This window comes from Saccopteryx bilineata, chromosome X, assembly GCF_036850765.1.
Source record: "Saccopteryx bilineata isolate mSacBil1 chromosome X, mSacBil1_pri_phased_curated, whole genome shotgun sequence".
NCBI classification, from domain to species: Eukaryota; Metazoa; Chordata; class Mammalia; order Chiroptera; family Emballonuridae; genus Saccopteryx; species Saccopteryx bilineata.
In genome coordinates, this window is record NC_089502.1 from 112,846,444 (window position 1) to 112,865,609 (window position 19,166).

Consider the following 19,166-nt stretch of genomic DNA (forward strand, 5'->3'; position numbering starts at 1 on the left):
CCACCCGGCACGCCCACCATGGGGAGACGCTCTGCCCACCAGGGGGCGATGCTCTGCCCATCCTGGGCGTCGCCATGTTGCGACCAGAGCCACTGTAGCGCCTGAGGCAGAGGCCACAGAGCCATCCCCAGCGCCCGGGCCATCTTTGCTCCAATGAAGCCTCGGCTGCGGGAGGGGAAGAGAGAGACAGAGAGGAAAGCGCGGCAGAGGGGTGGAGAAGCAAATGGGCGCTTCTCCTGTGTGCCCTGGCTGGGAATCGAACCCAGGTCCTCCGCACGCTAGGCCGACGCTCTACCGCTGAGCCAACCAGCCAGGGCTGTAGTTCCTCTTTTAATATATTGAAATATCAATTATGTAGTAAATATTCTTATAGTAGGTTAATTCTTCCATTCATACCTAGAAGAAAACTCACTTATGCTTACTGCTATATTTTGATTCACTGTTTTACTTAATATTATATTTTAAGTTTTATATATTTATAAATAAGTTTAGATTTTTTTTAACTGAATTTATTGGGGTGACAGGGATTTGTAGTTTTTTCATTAAACTATTTTATTGCTTTTTAAATTTTAATGATATGTTTTACTCAATCCAAAATGTTCAAAATGTTTTTCAACATATAATCAATAAAAAATTATTAATTAGATATTTTACATTCTTCAGACAAAAATCTCTAAAAATCAATGTGTATTTTATTTATTTATCTGTATTTACTTTTTTTTATTTTTTTATTTTTCTGAAGTTGGAAACAGGGAGGCAGTCAGACAGACTCCCTCATGCGCCCGACCGGGATCCACCCGGCATGCCCACCAGGGGGCGATGCTCTGCCCATCTGGGGCGTTGCTCTGTTGCGACCAGAGCCATTCTTAGCACCTGAGGCAGAGGCCATGAAGCCATCCTCAGCGCCCGGGCCAACTTTGCTCCAATGGAGCCCCAGCTGCGGGAGAGGAAGAGAGAGACAGAGAGGAAGGAGAGGGGGAGGGATGGAGAAGCAGATGGGCACTTCTCCTGTGTGCCCTGGCCGGGAATCAAACCCGGGACTCCCGCACGCCAGGCTGACGCTCTACCACTGAGCCAACTGGCCAGGGCCTGTTTTTACTTTTTTCTTGAATTTATTGGACCAACATTTGTTAATAAAAGTATGTGGGTTTCAGGTATAAAATTCTATAATATCTCGTCTGTAAATTGAATTTTGTGTTCACTACACCAATTCTCCTTCCATCACCTTTTATTCCCCCTTACCCTCTTCTACCTTTCCCCATCCCTCTTTTACTCTGGTAATCACCATACTGTTGTCTGTGTGTATGAAGTTTTCCTTTTGCTTAATACCTTCACTCTTTTCCACAGTCCTGCACTTTTTTTGCCCTCATATCTGATAGCTGTCTGTTCTCTATCAAGTTTTTAAAACCATTTTTAAAATCAAGTATGAGTATGAAGTTTATAATAACTTAAAACTATGAATTTGAAGATTTTCAGAGTTTCCTAAGATTAGGAACTATCTAATAATATTGAAATTAGTTGTTTAAATGTTGAATACATGTAAACTTTGAAACCATTTGCTCTCATTATTATCCCCTACCTTTATGGTGGTAGGTTTTTTAAAATACATCCTCTACTTTTTATACTACAGTAAATAACATTAAGTTTTAGAACTCAAAGTTTCCTGGTTTGTTTTGGAAAAAATTATATTAATGTCATTTAATATTTGTATTATATCTTTGTTCCAAGGAGCTCAAATTGCATTATAGCAATTATAGAAATAAATATATCAGAATATTAGAAATAGAAGCCATCTTACCAATAATCAAATTCAACCTTTTCATTTTATACATGAGTTCACTTAAACATTAATTTTCTAGTAATCTAGTCTCAATTAAAAATGTAATATATTGAGGGTAACTTGAGATATATAAAAGTTCTTATAAAATACATAGATTAAATCTAGTAATATTTTGTTTAGGATATGTTGATATTTCTTATTTTCCAGGTTTAGATTAAGTAATCTGCTTACAGGCAGAAATTGAAATCCCCAACAGGTGTTTTCTTAGGGATAATCTTTACTCATTAACTTGATCACCTCTTACCTTTTTAAAATCATTTCTTAGTTGTTTTTATATGTTGCTTGTGAATAGAGATCATAGTATATCTTCACTTTACTCTCAACTCATCCTTATTTAAAAGTGAACAGGTCTGAACAAGATCATACTCTTTCCTCATGATCTTAGATTCTTTTCTATATCCAACTTACCACGTCTTTGTCTAAAGCCCCAGGGACACACTTGCTTCTTAAATTTATAGTATCCTCTAAGTCTTCTGTAAATGACTCACTTAAATCTAAATCAGATTGACTCTGGTCTGTAGGAAGGGAGATAAAAAGAAAGATGGTTTCATATTTTTATTGTAAATCTTTCATCTTTATTCTAATTATTCCCAGGCATGAGACATAGATAGTGTCATGAAAGCAACAGTCAGTCTCAGGAACTTTATGCTGTTTATGCTAACATGCTTCCATTTTTTTTACAGGGACAGAGAGAGTCAGAGAGAGGGACAGATACGGACAGACAGACAGGAACGAAGAGAGATGAGAAGTATCAATCATCAGTTTTTTGTTGCGACACCTTACTTGTTCATTGATTGCTTTCTCATATGTGCCTTGACCGTGGGCCTTCAGCAGACCAAGTAAGCCCTTGCTTGAGCCAGTGACTTTGAGTCCAAACTGGTGAGCTTTTTGCTCAAACCAGATGGGCCCCACACTCAAGCTGGCGACCTCGGGGTCTTGAACCTGGGTCCTCCGCATCCCAGTTAGACGCTCCATCTACTGCGCCACCGCCTGTTCAGGCTATATGCTTCCATTTTTAATAGCATTTTGAAATTCCTTTGGACTGAATTACCATCACTGATGTGTTTATTTCTCTTTTGATCATAGGAAGTTAAATGCTCTACAATAAACTGCTAATATTAAGATGTATAAGTCTTCTTTATTGCTCATAGACTTTGAAAAACTCTCATAGGATGGGCCCTTAAGCTTAGAAAAAAATTTAAAAATAAAACAATAATAATTCTTAATTTTAAAATTTAGAGATTTCACAGAAAAGGGCATGCCTATAAGTAAATTGAAAGTTCTATTTCTTTAGGCACCAGAACATTCTTTCCTTAGAAGAACATCTTGCTTTTGAAAATGTAAATTAAAGAAAATTACACTACTCAGTAATTCCGTGGACAGCTTACTAAGACAGAACGGTTCTCTGTCAAAGCCCTGCTGAGATGGATATAGTTGCTTATGAATGAGAAAGAGTTAAGAGAGCAATCAAGTACTTAAGTTTGAAATGGTAAATTAAATAATGCAGAAGTACTTAGCATAGTGCCTGACACAGAGTATGTAATCAATAAAAAGGAGCTGTTCAATAGAAGTAACAGAAATATACTCTAGGAGGTCAGCATCTAGGCTAGTTTAAAATTTTTAATTTAATCGGTGAACCAATTTTCTAGTCATGAACAAAATTCAACAGTAACCACACACATTTAAAAGACATTTTGGGAGCTATATGGCTAGGAGAGACTCCCAAATTCAGCACACAGAATCTAGATTTACGCATTACACAAATGTCATCATTAGGGAACAAGTAACTTTTTCATGTTGAGAATTTTTTCATTATTTTAATTCTACATATGAGACATAAATGTTACAATTATGATGATCAATTTCTCTGGAATTTCCTTATTCATATGTAATAAAATTGCAACATAAATAATACCTGCTTCACAGGGTTAGTGTGGTGATGAATTAAAATGATATATTTGAATGTATCATACAAATGAAAGAAGTTATTAATAACTTAATACTGTTTGCAAATAATTCCTTATTTAAACCAAAACATGATTAATTTGTCTAAATATAAGGCATTGTTGACCACCAAATCAAGAATGGTGAAAATTAGAATTTGTTAGAAATAGAATTCAAGTTAAATATGCATTTTAACAAATCTAAGGTACTCATTAGATGATAGAAACAGTATGTATACTAAACTAGGAGGAAGGAGAAAACTGTAATGTGGTGAGAAGACATCCTTCTAGAAGAAGGCAGTAGAGAAACAAAGAATAAAACCTAGAACTAAAATGAGGTGAATGGAAGATACAGAGTAAGGTGGTAGAATTAAATTCAAGCCTATAAGCAATCAAAGTGAATGCAAACTGATAAAACTAACATAAATTTTATGGTAGGTAAGTTATGTTTTGATAAAGCTGTTAATTAAAACAAAGTTAATTTGATAAAGCTGTTAATTAAAACAAAGTTAATTTCCTTCAAATCTGGGCAAATGTCCTTATATTTCATATAAAATGAGCCAATTATATTTCCTACACTCTTTTATTGACATTTGGTATAGCTCTGAAACTCAGCAGTGATGTCTGGCAAATGTACACTTAAGAAATGGATTTTACATGAATATAAGAGGCTCAAGGTATCACCTGAGACCACCATGGGTCAAAAAGAATGAACAATTTTCTTTTAAAGCATGAAACATCCATTTAATGCCACACAAGAGAGTCAGTCCACATGATTTCTTAGTTGTTTTGTATAAGAGAGCAGTCAGGTTGTAAATACCCACCTGAGGAGAGGGAGGTCCCGGACACTGCTATGGAAGGTGTGCCAGAAATGTTTCTGCGATGATTTGTTGTGAGGTCCTCAGAGGTTACTTCAGTGGCAGCCAAATCCAAAGAATTTTCAAAACCATGCTCCTTCTCACAAAGTAAAAAAAAAAATACTAAAAACTTATACTGACAATAATTCAAAAATCCTTCCATAGAAATTTACTTCAGTATAACCACATTTATGTGTATACTTAGAGGACCCTGATGATATTTAGAGGACCCTCATCAGGAGTTCATATAACTCTAGTACTCACTATCCAATAAGTAATTTCTAAAATCTATAATAAGAGGTTTGTTAATTATCATAAAAGGCTTTGGAAATAATTTTTAATTCACAAATTAGTGAGAATTCTACTATATGGTTAGCAAGAAAGATGATAGAGGTAACTCCAATCTTACATAAACTATGTATAACAATCTGGCAAGCTTCATACCCTCAGAGCAGTACCCTCAGAGTAAGCTTAGAACTGTGGTTCTATGTTTTTCCCCATTTTCAACAACTTCTCTCCTCAACCACCTCTTACTTCCTCCAACTCAGTTCAATATATATATATATATATATATATATATATATATATATATATATATATATATATATATGACCATGCCACCTTTCCATTTATCAGGCTGGATGATCAGAACATGATTGGTTACATTGGTATGAGAATGAAACTTTCATGCAGGGTGCTTATCAAAATTCACAAAAGGATAAAAAGAATGGGGATTTCTCCAATTTATAGGAATAGGTGATTTGGGGGTGCCAGCTTGCTAATAAATATGTATGTATGTGGCAGAATCCAGTCTTAGATTTGCTTTCATTGCAACATATAAAAAAGAAAAACTGTTCCAAATTTGCCTGGGCCCATCGGAGCTTGGCTATTACATCATACCAATTTGACTTGAGCATTAAGAAACTAACTTTGAACTTTTTAGGAACTGAACCAAGTTTAAATGTCCATGGAAATGATACCATGGTGTGATAATGATCAAACCTAAAATAAACTTCTCTTTTTTTCATAAATGGTAAATTTTATTTGAAATTAAATTTAATAAAGTGACATTGATCAATAAGAGTACATAGGTTTCAAGTGAACATCTCTGCAGCATTTGAACTGGTGATTGTGTTGTGTGTCCATCACACAAAGTCAAATCACTTTCTGTCACTTTTCAGTTCCTCTTTTCATAAACAACCAAAAAGTGCTGTTTAAAGTCCTACAGGAAAGAGTTCCCTCCTTGTTGCCATCTATTTAGTCCATACCTTAGAGACACTGAGGGAAACTGACAAGCTCACTCTAAAGAGATGTGGCTCTCAGTTGCTTAGAGTCTAATCAATTCACCTTCAATATAGACTGTTTTTAGTCTTTGATTATTTTATAATACATACTCATTGTAGCAAGAAGAATATAGCTCCCAACTAGTTGAGACAGACCACCAAGTTTTATCAAAAGATTGTGACAGAGGCCAGACAGATAAAATAATTTAGGTCAGTTTACAACACCTCAAAATGCCATACAACAAAGCAAGAAAAACTTCTTTAGTGGCAATTATGTTGACAGAAAATTTTCCAATTGGCACTCTGGGAGTATCATTATTATTGAACAGTAATTGGCCAATTAATATTGTACAGTCATTGCTTGACCAGGTGGTGGCGCAATGGATAGAGTGTCAGACTGGGATGCAGAGGACCCAGGTTCAAAACCCCAAGGTTGCTGGCTTGAGCACGAGCTCACCAACTTGAGCGTGAGGTTGCTGGCTTGAGTATGGGATAATAGACATGACCCCATGGTCGCTAGCTTGAGCCCAAAGGTTGCTGGCTTGAAGCCCAAGGTCACTGGTTTGAGCCCAAGGTCACTGGCTTGAGCAAGGGGTCACTTGCTCTGCTGGAGCCCCCTGGTCAAGGCACATATGAGAAAACAATCAATGAATAACTAAGGTGCTGCAATGAAGAATTGATGCTTCTCATCTCTCTCCCTTCCTGTCTGTCTGTCTCTATCTGTCCCTCTCTCTGTTCACTCTCTCTCAAAAATAAATATTGTACAGTCATTAACATGCAATATATACCCAGGAGATTCAGGATGTGAAACCTGAAAGTAACAAGTTACATTATAGCAGAGGACAGATTAGAAACTTTCTTGTTCTAAGAGTTTTCCATTTTAAAAACTTCTCACATGTTAAAGCAGAAAAAGAACATTAAAACAAAGAGATGCTGAGAAATGGGAGAAATCGAGAAGTCGTTACCTTGATCATCATCTCAATTCTGCATACTTCTTCCCTTCATGATGAAAGAACAAACATGCTTCTTAAAGTACTATTCTGTTTTATGTTTATTCAACAGAAACTTTTTTTTTTGTCTCTCACAGAAAGGACTAACTAGATTAGCTAGAATGCAACAGATCAACACAGGCCACTGCCTAAATATATGTAAACTGAGTTCCAGGGAATTTCTGTTGGGGAAATCTATGTGTTGTTTAACAAATAAATATTAATGTAGAGATTATTCATTTTAAAGGTATTAGTACATGACAAAGGTGTCTTTTTTCCCTCATAAAATGGTAATTAGGAAAATAATCCTTATTTTAAGAACAGCCTTAACTGACTTACTGGTTATTGAACTGATAGTTTCCTGCTACCCACTTATACTGCTATCCAGCTGTTGAAATTTAGGAGTTCTATATCAGCTGTAAACAGCACTATTCCCAGTCTACCTCTGTTCCCTGAGCTCTTCCTCTTCCATAACCCTGCTTTTCTCCATGATCCAGCTAATGCATAGCATGTAAGGGCCCACAAGATACTGCCCCAGACTTGTACCAGTGTCTGCTCTGATTGCTCAGTTTCTGTGCCATACCAGTTGCTAAATATTTTGAGCATCATTCCTTGTTAGGCAGCTAAAGAAATGAGTGTAATTATCAACTGTCCATGCATTTTTCTGGCTATTGAACAGTACTGCTTGCTGACCTTAATATAAATATTTAAGAAATTTCAAATATGCCTTTTATCTTACCAAGTATAATTTAGACTACAAATGTTTAAATATATCTATATTATTATTCAATCTATCTGGATGCCTTTTGGCTCTTCTTTAAAAATATCTGTAGAATCTGTTTACTCAAAACCTCCACTTCTATGTTCCTGTTATGAAGTTCAGTCCCTGCCATGGCCTCCTGGCTTCAACTCTTATTCCTCTACAGTTGCTTCTTTTTTAAAATTTTTTTTTATTTATTCATTTTAGAGAGGAGAGGGAGAGACAGAGGGAGAGAGAGAGAGGAGAGACAGAGAGAGAGAAGGGGGGTAAGAGCAGGAAGCATCAACTCTCATATGTGCCTTGACCAGGCAAGCCCAGGGTTTCGAACCAATGACCTCAGCATTCCAGGTCGATGCTTTATCCACTACGCCACCACAGGTCAGGCCTACAGTTGCTTCTTAACACAGCCCTAAAATCATGTATAAAAATAAGCCAGATTATGTCGTTCCTCTACTCAAACCCTCTAACTACTTAATCTTATCCGGAGTAAATGCCAAAGTGCGTATAGTGATCTACAAGGTCCTATCTGGCCTTATTACCTCTCTGAACTCATTTCCTAGTACTCCTCCCTTTATTCACTAACAACGGCCACATGGGTTGTCTTGCTCTTCCTTGAATATACCAGGCATGCTCAAACCCCAGAATATTTGCACTAGCTCTTCCTCCAGGGGCATTAGAGATATTTTATACACTGGTTGAAAAAAAGATACTGATTTTTCAAGATGAGGGTTATAAGTAATTGGAATAGCCATCTGGCAATGCACCTGTGAAATGTCAGTGCTGTCCCCATCTGGAGGAATTATTGTCCCTAGACTACTGCATGGCTAATTCTTTCACTTCCTTCAAGTCTTTGCATGAACAGCATGGCATATAGCAGGCCCTCATTAAATATTGGCTGACTCAAAATACTATAGTATTTAAAATTAGGAGATGTTTATTCAAAGGAACAGTTTCCACATTATATATGATATATTATATATACATATATAATAGACTTTAAGTCTTTATATTCACTGATCCTTTATTTTAACAAATGTATAGAAAACTAAAAAAGGGTTTCAAGATTCTACTTTTCCTGATTTAAATCAGTTTGAAAAATTTTAGTGCAGTCAACATCTTGAGAAGTAACATGGATGATCAAAATCAAAGACATCTAAAAATTATTAATATTTTCTTTAAGCCATATAACTATTTAAATCCCTATCATACAAATCACACCTTTGAACCTGTTGCTTCCCTCTCCTTCTTACTGTAGGCTTTTTGCCGGGAGCTAAGGATGCAAGAGGTTACTTCTTGATAAAGAAGTTTCTACCAGGCCCTGGCCGGTTGGCTCAGTGGTAGAGTGTCGGCCTGGCATGCAGGAGTCCTGGGTTCGATTCCAGGCCAGGGCACACAGGAGAAGCGCCCATCTGCTTCTCCATCCCTCCCCCTCTCCTTCCTCTCTGTCTCTCACTTCCCCTCCTGCAGCCGAGGCTCCATCAGAGCAAAGTTGGCCTGGGCGCTGAGGATGGCTTCATGGCCTCTGCCTCAGGCACTAGAATGGCTCTGGTCGCAACAGAGCAACGCCCCAGATGGGAAGAGCATCGCCCCCTGGTGGGCATGCCAGGTGGATCCCAGTCGGGCACATGCGGGAGTCTGTCTGACTGCCTCCCCGTTTCCAACTTCAGAAAAATACACACACACACACACACACACACACACACACACACAAAAGAAGTTCCTACCATTAATCATTGTAAACAACATGTACTGAGATACAGAGAGCTGAAACCCAGTCATGCCATGGTGGTGAGGTTGAGTCCCAGATGCCTGATGTTCCTTCACATTTGTGTACTTACTCTACTGCTGACTGAGGTCGTGCTGCGTGTACTTGGGGCTGGTGACCTCTGAATGACTGGGATCATACCACTGCTCTGGCTGATTTTCGGGGTCCCAGGACCAACATCTTGATCATTAAGATCTGATGAACCAGTGCTTCCTCTAAATGAGAAAAAAAAATTATGAATTAATATGCAAACAGAGTAGCAACCAAAGAAAAAGTTGGAGAAAAGCTTACAAAAATAATAACAATGACACATGAACCATATTAATTACACCAGAGCCACATTGGAACTGGTCATGAACTATCATGGCATACCCCTCCACAAAGACCTTCAGGGGCTCAGTAGGTTCAACCTCATTTGTCTGACTACAGGGTCTCTGTCATTGAGCTTCACTCTATTCTTCGAACTATACTTCTCACTGCTCACCAGCATTCTCCCAGTTTGTCCAAGTTCCTTACTATATTATAAACTCACCATGCCCATGGTTATGCTTCTACCTCTAAGACTTTTCCTCACATTCTCCCCACCTGAAATGCTTTATTTGTTACTCTTTGTTCATACAAATATTTCCCATCCTTCAATGCTTATATGAAGTCCATTTTCTCCCACCAGAACTTTCTTGTCAATCACAGGCCTTGACAAACTCTGCTCTACTCAATTCCTACTGACTTATAGTCTTTGCCAAACTATGTAGCACTTGACTACACAATGCCTTGTTTGGCCCTCTAATTAATCCACATATGTAGGCCTGGATTCCTCTTTCAACTGTGAACTCCTTGGGGACAGAGTTCACGATGCATTTACCATGATATCTCCAGTACCTTCATAATGCCTTGGTGCAAAGAAGGTACTTGGTACATATTTAATCATTGGAATTATATTTTATTTCTGTGTTTAGTGACTGACACATGGTGCACAGTTAATAAATGTGGTATGAAAATGACATTTGATAAATTTGCTTTACTCACTTTCACATTTACTAAAACTGATTCTATACCACTCAATAATGATAAATGAAAAAACAATCCCTGCCCTTAAGGCGATCACAGATTTTTTTCATACATAGAGATTTATAATTAATGTAAGTTTTGACAAACTAGAGTTGAAGAGAGTATTCTTATTTTATTATATACCCTCTGTGAGCACAAAATATGTTGTAGCAAAATATAAGGCCTTATGTATTTTGATCTTTCAGTTATTATTTTAATGTTATAAGTGTACCTATAACAATAAACATATTATTGTAAAAGCACAGCAATGATACTAATTAGGGCTTATATTTCAGCCAATCAAAAAAGATGCAGGAAAAAGAAAGGCTGGGTGTTTTTTGTTTTTGTTTTTTTAAAAAGAAGTTCTGACTATGTGTAAAGCCAGTTGCCGCGGCCACCATCACAGCCACCTGGCCCATGCAGGTTCGCATTAGATTCAGACAGACAGTAATGAAACAACGGAGCCAAGAACTGGTGGGCCATTACCTTTAATCCTAGCTTGTACCCAGCAGGAAAGTAACACACACTGGGAAAACACTTCCCTTTCCATTCAGTGCTCACAAAGCTACCGACTTATCTGAGTTTCCTAGAATCAAAGGTTTCTAGCTCACTAGCCTTATTCACTTCTGTTTCCCATCTCTCTGCACAAACTGGCTTCTCCTTTAGCACCTCACCATCTTGGCTTCTTCTCCTCTCCTCCATGTGGCCTTTCTCTGCTCTCCTCTAGCATGGGCTCCTCCTAGAATGTAATCACTCTTCTCCCAGAGCAACATGATCTCTCTTCCTTTTAAAACCTTTTGGCGTGAAAGCCCTCCCCCAACACATATTAACATAATCATGCCCATCCCAAGCAAGAAGGGCAACTAATATTATCACCTGGACGACAGGCTTCTACGTGGGCAGTGCCATCTTTAACAAAGTGAGCATAATATATTTTATCTGCCCAACACTATGTATGTATAATTACTAGAAGGTAAATCTGGCAGAAGAAAGAATCAGCAGTGACCATCAGAGCTGTCAACCATAGCTCATCAGTTTTTTCAAGACTGTGCACCAGAAAAGCCACCAAAGTCAAATATGCCGTGCCACGCTCAATAATTATGCAAATAGCAACTGAATTTACCGAGTATTTTCTAGATATTAGACACTTTCCATTCATCAACATTCTTGTTTTAAGAAAAAGGTATCCATGTCCCTGTTTTAAAGATGAAGAAACTAAGTCTTGGAGAAGCTTAACAATTGTTCTATGCATGCAAATGTGTGTACACACACACACACACACACACACACACACACACACACACACCATATCATACACACCACCACTACCATAATGTTATAGAGTCAGTACATGACAAAATCAGGAGAAAAATTGAGAATTTTCTGCCTATCCAAAGCTTAGTTTCTTATACTGTTTAGTCATCATTTCACCAAGATCAACTTGTCACAACCAAGTAGGTTCTACACTGATAGAGTGAGCTATCCAGAAGATAATCAAAAGGTCAGAGAGCTGGGGGCTAGTGTCTTGGAATTAAAAGAAGTATGAAAATTCTCTGCTAGCATGCCTTTGGTGCTACATAGAAACAGTCTGGCTTTGTCTTTCTAGAGATGACACTCTGAATAAAGAATCAGAGTACTATGGACTCTGATAGGAGGGTCTTTTAATTCTGACAAGAGAATAAAATTTTGTGATTAAATAAATTCTAAGTTCTTTGGTGATTTTCCTGAGTCCTCCTACCTGAAGTGCTACATTTCTACATTTCACAACAGTTAACTATATTCATACCTTTCCAAGTGATTCTGCTCCTCTCAGAAGTCCCATTTAGAAGTGACTTAGTGACCTACCCAGTAATGCTGTGCTGTAACTATCGGTTTTCTACTCTTAGAACAATATTATCTGAAAAACTTAGCTCCCTACTGTTTCAGGTAATTTTTTTTTAAAGCTGAAACGAGGAGAGACAGTCAGACAGACTCCTGCATGCACCCAACCGGGATCCACCCAGCACGCCCACCAGGGGCGAAGCTCTGCCCACCAGGGGGCGATGCTCTGCCCCTCCAGGGCGTCGCTCTGTCACGACCAGAGCCACTCTAGTGCCTGGGGCAGAGGCCAAGGAGCCATCCCCAGCGCCCGGGCCATCTTTGCTCCAATGGAGCCTTGGCTGTGGGAGGGGAAGAGAGAGACAGAGAGGAAGGGGGGGTGGAGAAGCAAATGGGCGCTTCTCCTATGTGCCCTGGCCGGGAATCGAACCCGGGTCCCCCACACGCCAGGCCGATGCTCTACCGCTGAGCCAACTGGCCAGGGCCTCAGGTAATTTTTTTTATAAGAGGAGGGGAGATAGTGAAACAGAATCATGCATGCACCCCAACCCAGATCCACCTTGAAAGCCCTGTCTGGGACTGATGCTCAACCAAGCTATTTTTAGTGCCTGAGGCTGAAGCTGGGACCAACAGAGCTATCCTTAGCACTCAGGGTCAATGCTTTAACTAATCGAGCCACTGGCTACAAGAGGGGAAGAGGGAGAGATGGGAGAGAGGGCAGGGGAGGGAAGTAGATGGTCGCTTCTTTTGTGTGCCCTGACTGAAATCAAACCCGGGACATCTATATTTGTTTAAGTAAATAAAATTTTATTATGTAATTTGTTTATGAATAAATGTAAGTAATTTAGTACAACAAATTAACAATAAAACTAATGTGATGTGTTGAGGCGCTTTGCATTGCCTATTATTTTTTTAATATCTGGCTCTATACTTGTAGTAGCTATTCTTAACACAGCCTCCAAATGTAAATCATTCAATCTTGATCTTGTACTTTTATTTAGATTCATTAAAGAAAATTTTGTTCACAAATATAAGTTGAGCTGAAGATTACTAAATATTCCTCGACAAGTTTTTCTAAATTTCCATATTTTCCATTATTCAATTGCTTATAAAAATTGCACAGACAAGTACAAAAGTTGTAAATCTTTATAATGGAATGTTTTTAAAAAACAAAGAAGTATCGCAAATCCATTCAACCAAATTATTGGAAGTTAACCCTAGATTAGTCATACGCGGAATTCTTTTCTGCATATCACTATCTTCTCAAATGTCTTGATTTCCCATAATCAAAGACACTTCCGCTTCTGAGTAGCTGAGATTTTAACTTTCATTGTTGTACAATGGTTAGATATTGTAGTTTGTGTATTACGATTTAAAAGTACCACTTATTTCATTTCCACAGTGCATCGTACAGAAAATATTAAAAATTTAATCGTGGGCCACATAAACTCATTACACAGGCCGAATCTGGCCCCCGGGCCGGGCCTTATGTTGGCCATGCCTGCTCTATCCACTGAGAAATCCAGCCAGGGTCAGTAAAATCTTCTTTAAAAAAGAAAAGCTGGCCCTGGCCGGTTGGCTCAGTGGTAGAGTGTCGGCCTGGCATGCAGAAGTCCCAGGTTCAATTTCCGGCCAGGGCACACAGGAGAGGCGCCCATCTGCTTCTCCACCTCTCCCCCTCTCCTTCCTCTCTGTCTCTCTCTTCCCCTCCCGCAGCGAGGTTCCATTGGAGCAAAGATGGCCCGGGCGCTGGGGATGGCTCCTTGGCCTCTGCCCCAGGCACTAGAGTGGCTCTGGTCGCAACAGAGCGACGCCCCGGAGGGGCAGAGCATCACCCCCTGGTGGGCAGAGCGTCACCCCCTGGTAGGCGTGCCGGGTGGATCCCGGTCGGGCGCATGCGGGAGTCTGTCTGACTGTCTCTCCCCGTTTCCAACTTCAGAAAAATAAAAAAAAAAAAAAAAAAAAGAAAAGCTAAGAGTGAATTTTTCAGAAATAAGAAGTTACGATCCATATAAAAAAATGGGAAGAGGACATGAACAGACACTTCTCCCAGGAAGAGATACAAATGGCCAACAGATATATGAAAAGATGCTCAGCTTCATTAGTTATTAGAGAAATGCAAATCAAAACTACAATGAGATACCACCTCACCCCTGTTAGATTAGCTATTATCAACAAGACGGGTAATAGCAAATGTTGGAGAGGCTGTGGAGAAAAAGGAACCCTCATTCACTGTTGGTGGGACTGTAAAGTAGTACAACCATTATGGAGGAAAGTATGGTGGTTCCTCAAAAAACTGCAAATAGAACTACCTTATGACCCAGCAATTCCTCTACTGGGTATATACCCCAAAACCTCAGAAACATTGATACGTGAAGACACATGTAGCCCCATGTTCATTGCAGCACTGTTCACAGTGGCCAAGACATGGAAACAACCAAAAAGCCCTTCAATAGAAGGCTGGATAAAGAAGATGTGGCACATATACACTATGGAATACTACTCAGCCATAAGAAATGATGACATCAGATCATTTACAGCAAAATGGTGGGATCTTGATAACATTATAAGGAGTGAAATAAGCAAATCAGAAAAAAACAAGAACTACATGATTCCATACATTGGTGGAACATAAAAATGAGACTAAGAGACATGGACAAGAGTGTGGTGGTTACCAAGGGTGGGGGGGGAGGGAGGACATGGGAGGGAGGGAGGGAGAGAGTTAGGGGGAGGGGGAGGGGCACAGAGAACTAGCTAGAGGGTGACGGAGGACAATCTGACTTTGGGCGAGGGGTTTGCAACATAATTTGATGACAAAATAACCTAGACATGTTTTCTTTGAATATATGTACCCTGATTTATTAATGTCATCCCATTACCATTAATAAAAATTTATTAAAAAAAAAAAAAAAAGAAGTTACGATCCATAAGGACACATGTGGATGTTTCAGCTTGTGTCTGTGTTAAAGGTTCTCCCTAACCCAAGCAGGTTTGAAAAAGCCCCCATTACAAATTATCTTTACTAGAATTAAAAGACCTACTTAAGTAGAACCTCTGGTGGAAACTGATTAATTGTGGTAATGCCATTCAAAAGGCTATCCTGTAATAAGGAAAACATTCTTGTGATTGTAAGTTAGCTACTGAAAACAGTTGTTGCCAGAAGCATTATATCAAAATAGACATATATTTTCACATTTGTCCTTGAAATTTACTCTGGGCTCCTCAAAATTATTTTCCTTTGAGTTGGATGTTTCAGTTGATTAAGCTAAAAATATTTAATGTAATCAGGAAGAATATCATAAATATTTGGGTGGCAACTCTTTTAGATGTCATGTAAAATATGATATAAAGTACATGAACCTTCTCCACTAAAATAGCAAAAGGATAAAAGTTTCATCAAGTCTAAATTAGAGAAGTTTAAAGTTCAATGAAGAAAGAACTACTTTTTATTCAGATATGTTATTGATACTTAAAATATAAATATTAAAAATCTTTCCCAACAAAACTTCAAATTAAAATTTATTTAAGAAACAACTGTCAAGACAGAGATACATTTATTTTGTCTTAATAGAGTCCAAACTGTAAAGTTATGGCACTATCTGAGGAGGTTAGATATTCTGGATTACTTGAAAGACACATTTCCAAGAGTAGGAAAGAGTCTCATTTAATTTAACTTATGAAATAAAGTCTTTCATTTTATCTCTAATTTCATGCTGACCCAAAATCTTGATAATGTCTTCCTTAATATATCCATTTCTAGAGAAAGAATCCAAGGACAAGGAACAGATACTATATTTTAATGAACTGCCTTTCTAGTTAACACAATGGTCTCCTGGGAATTGTAGCATGGAAAGAATTTTTCATGATGCAACCTTCCCAGAGTAGGCTGAAAATGTTGAACATATGCCTACATAGTTAAACAAGCTCTGCCCTAATAAAGATCAGGAGAAGCCTTGGCCAGTTGGCTCAGCAGTAGAGCATTGGCCTGGTGTGTGGAAGTCCTGGGTTCGATTCCTGGTCAGGGCACATAGGAGAAGCACCCATCTGCTTCTCCACCCTTTCCCCTATCCTTCCTCTCTATCTCTCTCTTCCCCTCCAGCAGCCAAGGCTCCATTGGAGCAAAGTTGCCCCAGGTGCTGAGGATGGCTCCATGGCCTCTGCCTCAGGTGCTAGAATGGCTCCGGCCACAACGGAGCAACGCCCCAGATGGGCAGAACATCACCCCCTGGTGGGCATGCTGGGTGGATCCCAATCGGGTGCATGCAGGAGTCTGTCTGATTGCCTCCCTGCTTCTAACTTCAGGGGGAAAAACGATCAGGAGAAGGCAGCATTAACCTGAGAGATCCTAACACTCATTGGGACAATGAAGCTAGTGAGTATCATGACAGAAACTACATGATATTATTTCTGTGGTTTATAAGATTTCCTGACTTATTTTAGTTATTTCAGACCTGAAATGAATATATAAGAAAGACAAGCAAGGGAGGTTGTAGTTAGAAAGTGAGGCAAGCCTGTTAAATGTGAAAGAGATGTTAAAAGTAAGAAAGAAAAGGGAAATGTTTAACATAGCTCAACCTTCCACTCATTGGTGATCCCAAAATGCTATAGTCTTTGGCAACAGTCTTATGGGAAATGGATGGCCTTCACCCTTAACTGTACATCAGGAACACAGGGAGAGATTTAAAAAATCCCCATGCCCAGGCTTTACCTGAAATTAATTACATTAGATTTTCTGGGATCTAGGCTTAAACACGTTTCAACTCCACAATTCCCCCTGCCCCATGATTCCAATATACAGCCAAGGTTTAGAAACATTGAGCTGAATGTAGATTAGTCAAAATTCATTGAGCTCAGATATCTCACCATCTACATTGCCTCCTCTTCTCATACCATTATTTTCTCTATTTAGTACAGTGCTCACATTAAGAGAGCTACGCTGTCCTTGTGAATCAAAAGTATAAGAACACTTCCTGTATTAGTGAGTGCATATGCTACCATGAAGTGGTAAACCATGGTTCATGGATTGAATTGGGCCCACCAACTGTTTTTGTACAGCCCGTGAGCTAAAAGTGGTTTCTACAATTTAATGTGGTTGAAAAAGTAAAAAAAAAAATGTTGGGATATGTGAAAATGATGTGAAATTCAAAATTTAGTGCTAGAATTATGAATTGTCTATAGCTGCTTTCATATTCCAATAGCAGAGTGGGGTAGTTGATAAAGAGAACATGCGGGCCACAAAGCCAAAAATATTTACTCTCTATAAATACCTATAGAGAAAAAGTGTGTTGATCCCTGTGTGCATTCTTATGCAAACAGGCCAACAAACACACAGGAATGGGTCTTTAAATTAAAAAAAATAACAACAACTCGTCAGAGAAGTGAACACATCCTAAAGGAATAAATTTCCAGTATTAAGCGCATGTATATTTATGTGTGTGTGTATGTATGGGTGTATATGGTGTTATACTTAGGCACATGTGAACAATCACAGAAAACTCTTGAATGCAGAATTAGGGAAGTAGAGAAATGAGGAAGAAGCAGAAATTCATCAGGTAGTTTCTTTAGCTGCAGTTTCCTCTGCAGCCACTGGGTTTCTCTGGCTTAATTACACATAATCTCCTTCCTTTTCCTTTTTCTTATAAGGACGAAAATGTCTCAATGTGATGGGTGCTCAGTGGAATTTTGTTCAATGAGTTTTATTGTTAATTATATAAATAATCTTTATAATTTGATTTACTAAAACAAAGGCTGATTTGTTTGGTGGTTTAAAAATGTAACTTTGTTGGTTAGAGCATCATCTCATACACAAAAGTTTAGGTTCCATTTTCAGTCAGGGCACACAGGAGAAGCGACCCTCTGCTTCTCCTCCCTTCTCCCTCCTTCTTCTCTTTCTCTCTTTCTGCTCCTCCCACAGCCATGGCTTGATTGATTTGAGTGCATTGGACCTGGGTGCTGAGGATAGCTCCCTGGAGCCTGCACCTCAGGTGCTAAAAATAGCTCAGTTGTGAGCATGGTCACAGATGGGCAGAGCATTGGGCTCATACGAGGGTTGCTGGGTGGATTCTGGTCAGGGTGCATGCGGGATTCTGTTTCTCTATCTCCCCTCCTCTCACTTGGAAAAAGAAGAAAAGAAAAATGGAAGATGTAATCACCATAAGAAGACTGTGACTGTATGAAGAAAAAAGTTAAGAACAGCAAGAACTCTCAGTGTGATAATATTTTGCTCTTTTGCCATCACAATAAAATTCTGATCCACATCTTGCATTTAAATAATGGTTGAAAGCAACTTGGAGGAGAGGCCAGCAGCCATGAAAAACTTTGTGTGGGTTAGAAGTCAGGATGAAAAAATAAAGCCAATTGTCTTCACCTACAGACACCAAAGAAAGGATGTGTTTAGCAGAAGTTAGCTTTCAGTAAGTAAATGGAACAAGCACTTACTCTGTTTTCAATAGTTCAGATTTGCTGAACACTTGTTATACCTGGGATGCTATGTTGCTTATAAGACAAAAATTATCAGTGTATCAAGGTATCCAAAGCTATCTATATCATGATCTAACTTGCCTCGGAGTGTGTCTCCCAATTCTTGTTGTAAAAATATACAAAACTCCCAATTAAATTTGAATTTCATATAAACAATAACTAAGTTTTAGTATAAAATTTACTGCCCTGGTTGGTTGGCTCAGTCGTAGAGCATTGGCCCAGCATTGGTCTTATTAACCAATATCATCCCAATAAATTTAATAAAAAATAAATTAAAAAAAAATCTGAGCCCTGGCTAGCTGGCTCAGTAGAAGAGCATTGGCCTTGTGTGTGGAAGTCTCAGGTTCAATTCCCGGCCAGGGCACACAAGAGAAGTGACCGTCT

At 38.8% G+C, this 19,166-nt stretch overlaps 1 protein-coding gene across 6 annotated transcripts in view; it reads right to left on the reverse strand.

The window, feature by feature from the left end:
• SYTL5 (synaptotagmin like 5) overlaps window positions 1-19,166 on the reverse strand; it is a 130,871-nt gene that overhangs the window by 29,868 nt on the left and 81,837 nt on the right. For 4 of the 6 annotated variants that reach the window (XM_066249762.1, XM_066249759.1, XM_066249760.1 and 1 more), the window contains 3 exons: window positions 9,511-9,652; window positions 4,608-4,740; window positions 2,249-2,355 (listed from right to left, as the gene is read on the reverse strand). In XM_066249762.1, coding sequence (XP_066105859.1) covers window positions 2,249-2,355; window positions 4,608-4,740; window positions 9,511-9,652 — 382 coding nt within the window. The remainder of the gene's footprint in view (window positions 1-2,248; window positions 2,356-4,607; window positions 4,741-9,510; window positions 9,653-19,166) is intronic. The other 2 variants (XM_066249761.1, XM_066249764.1) reach the window with 1 other exon arrangement.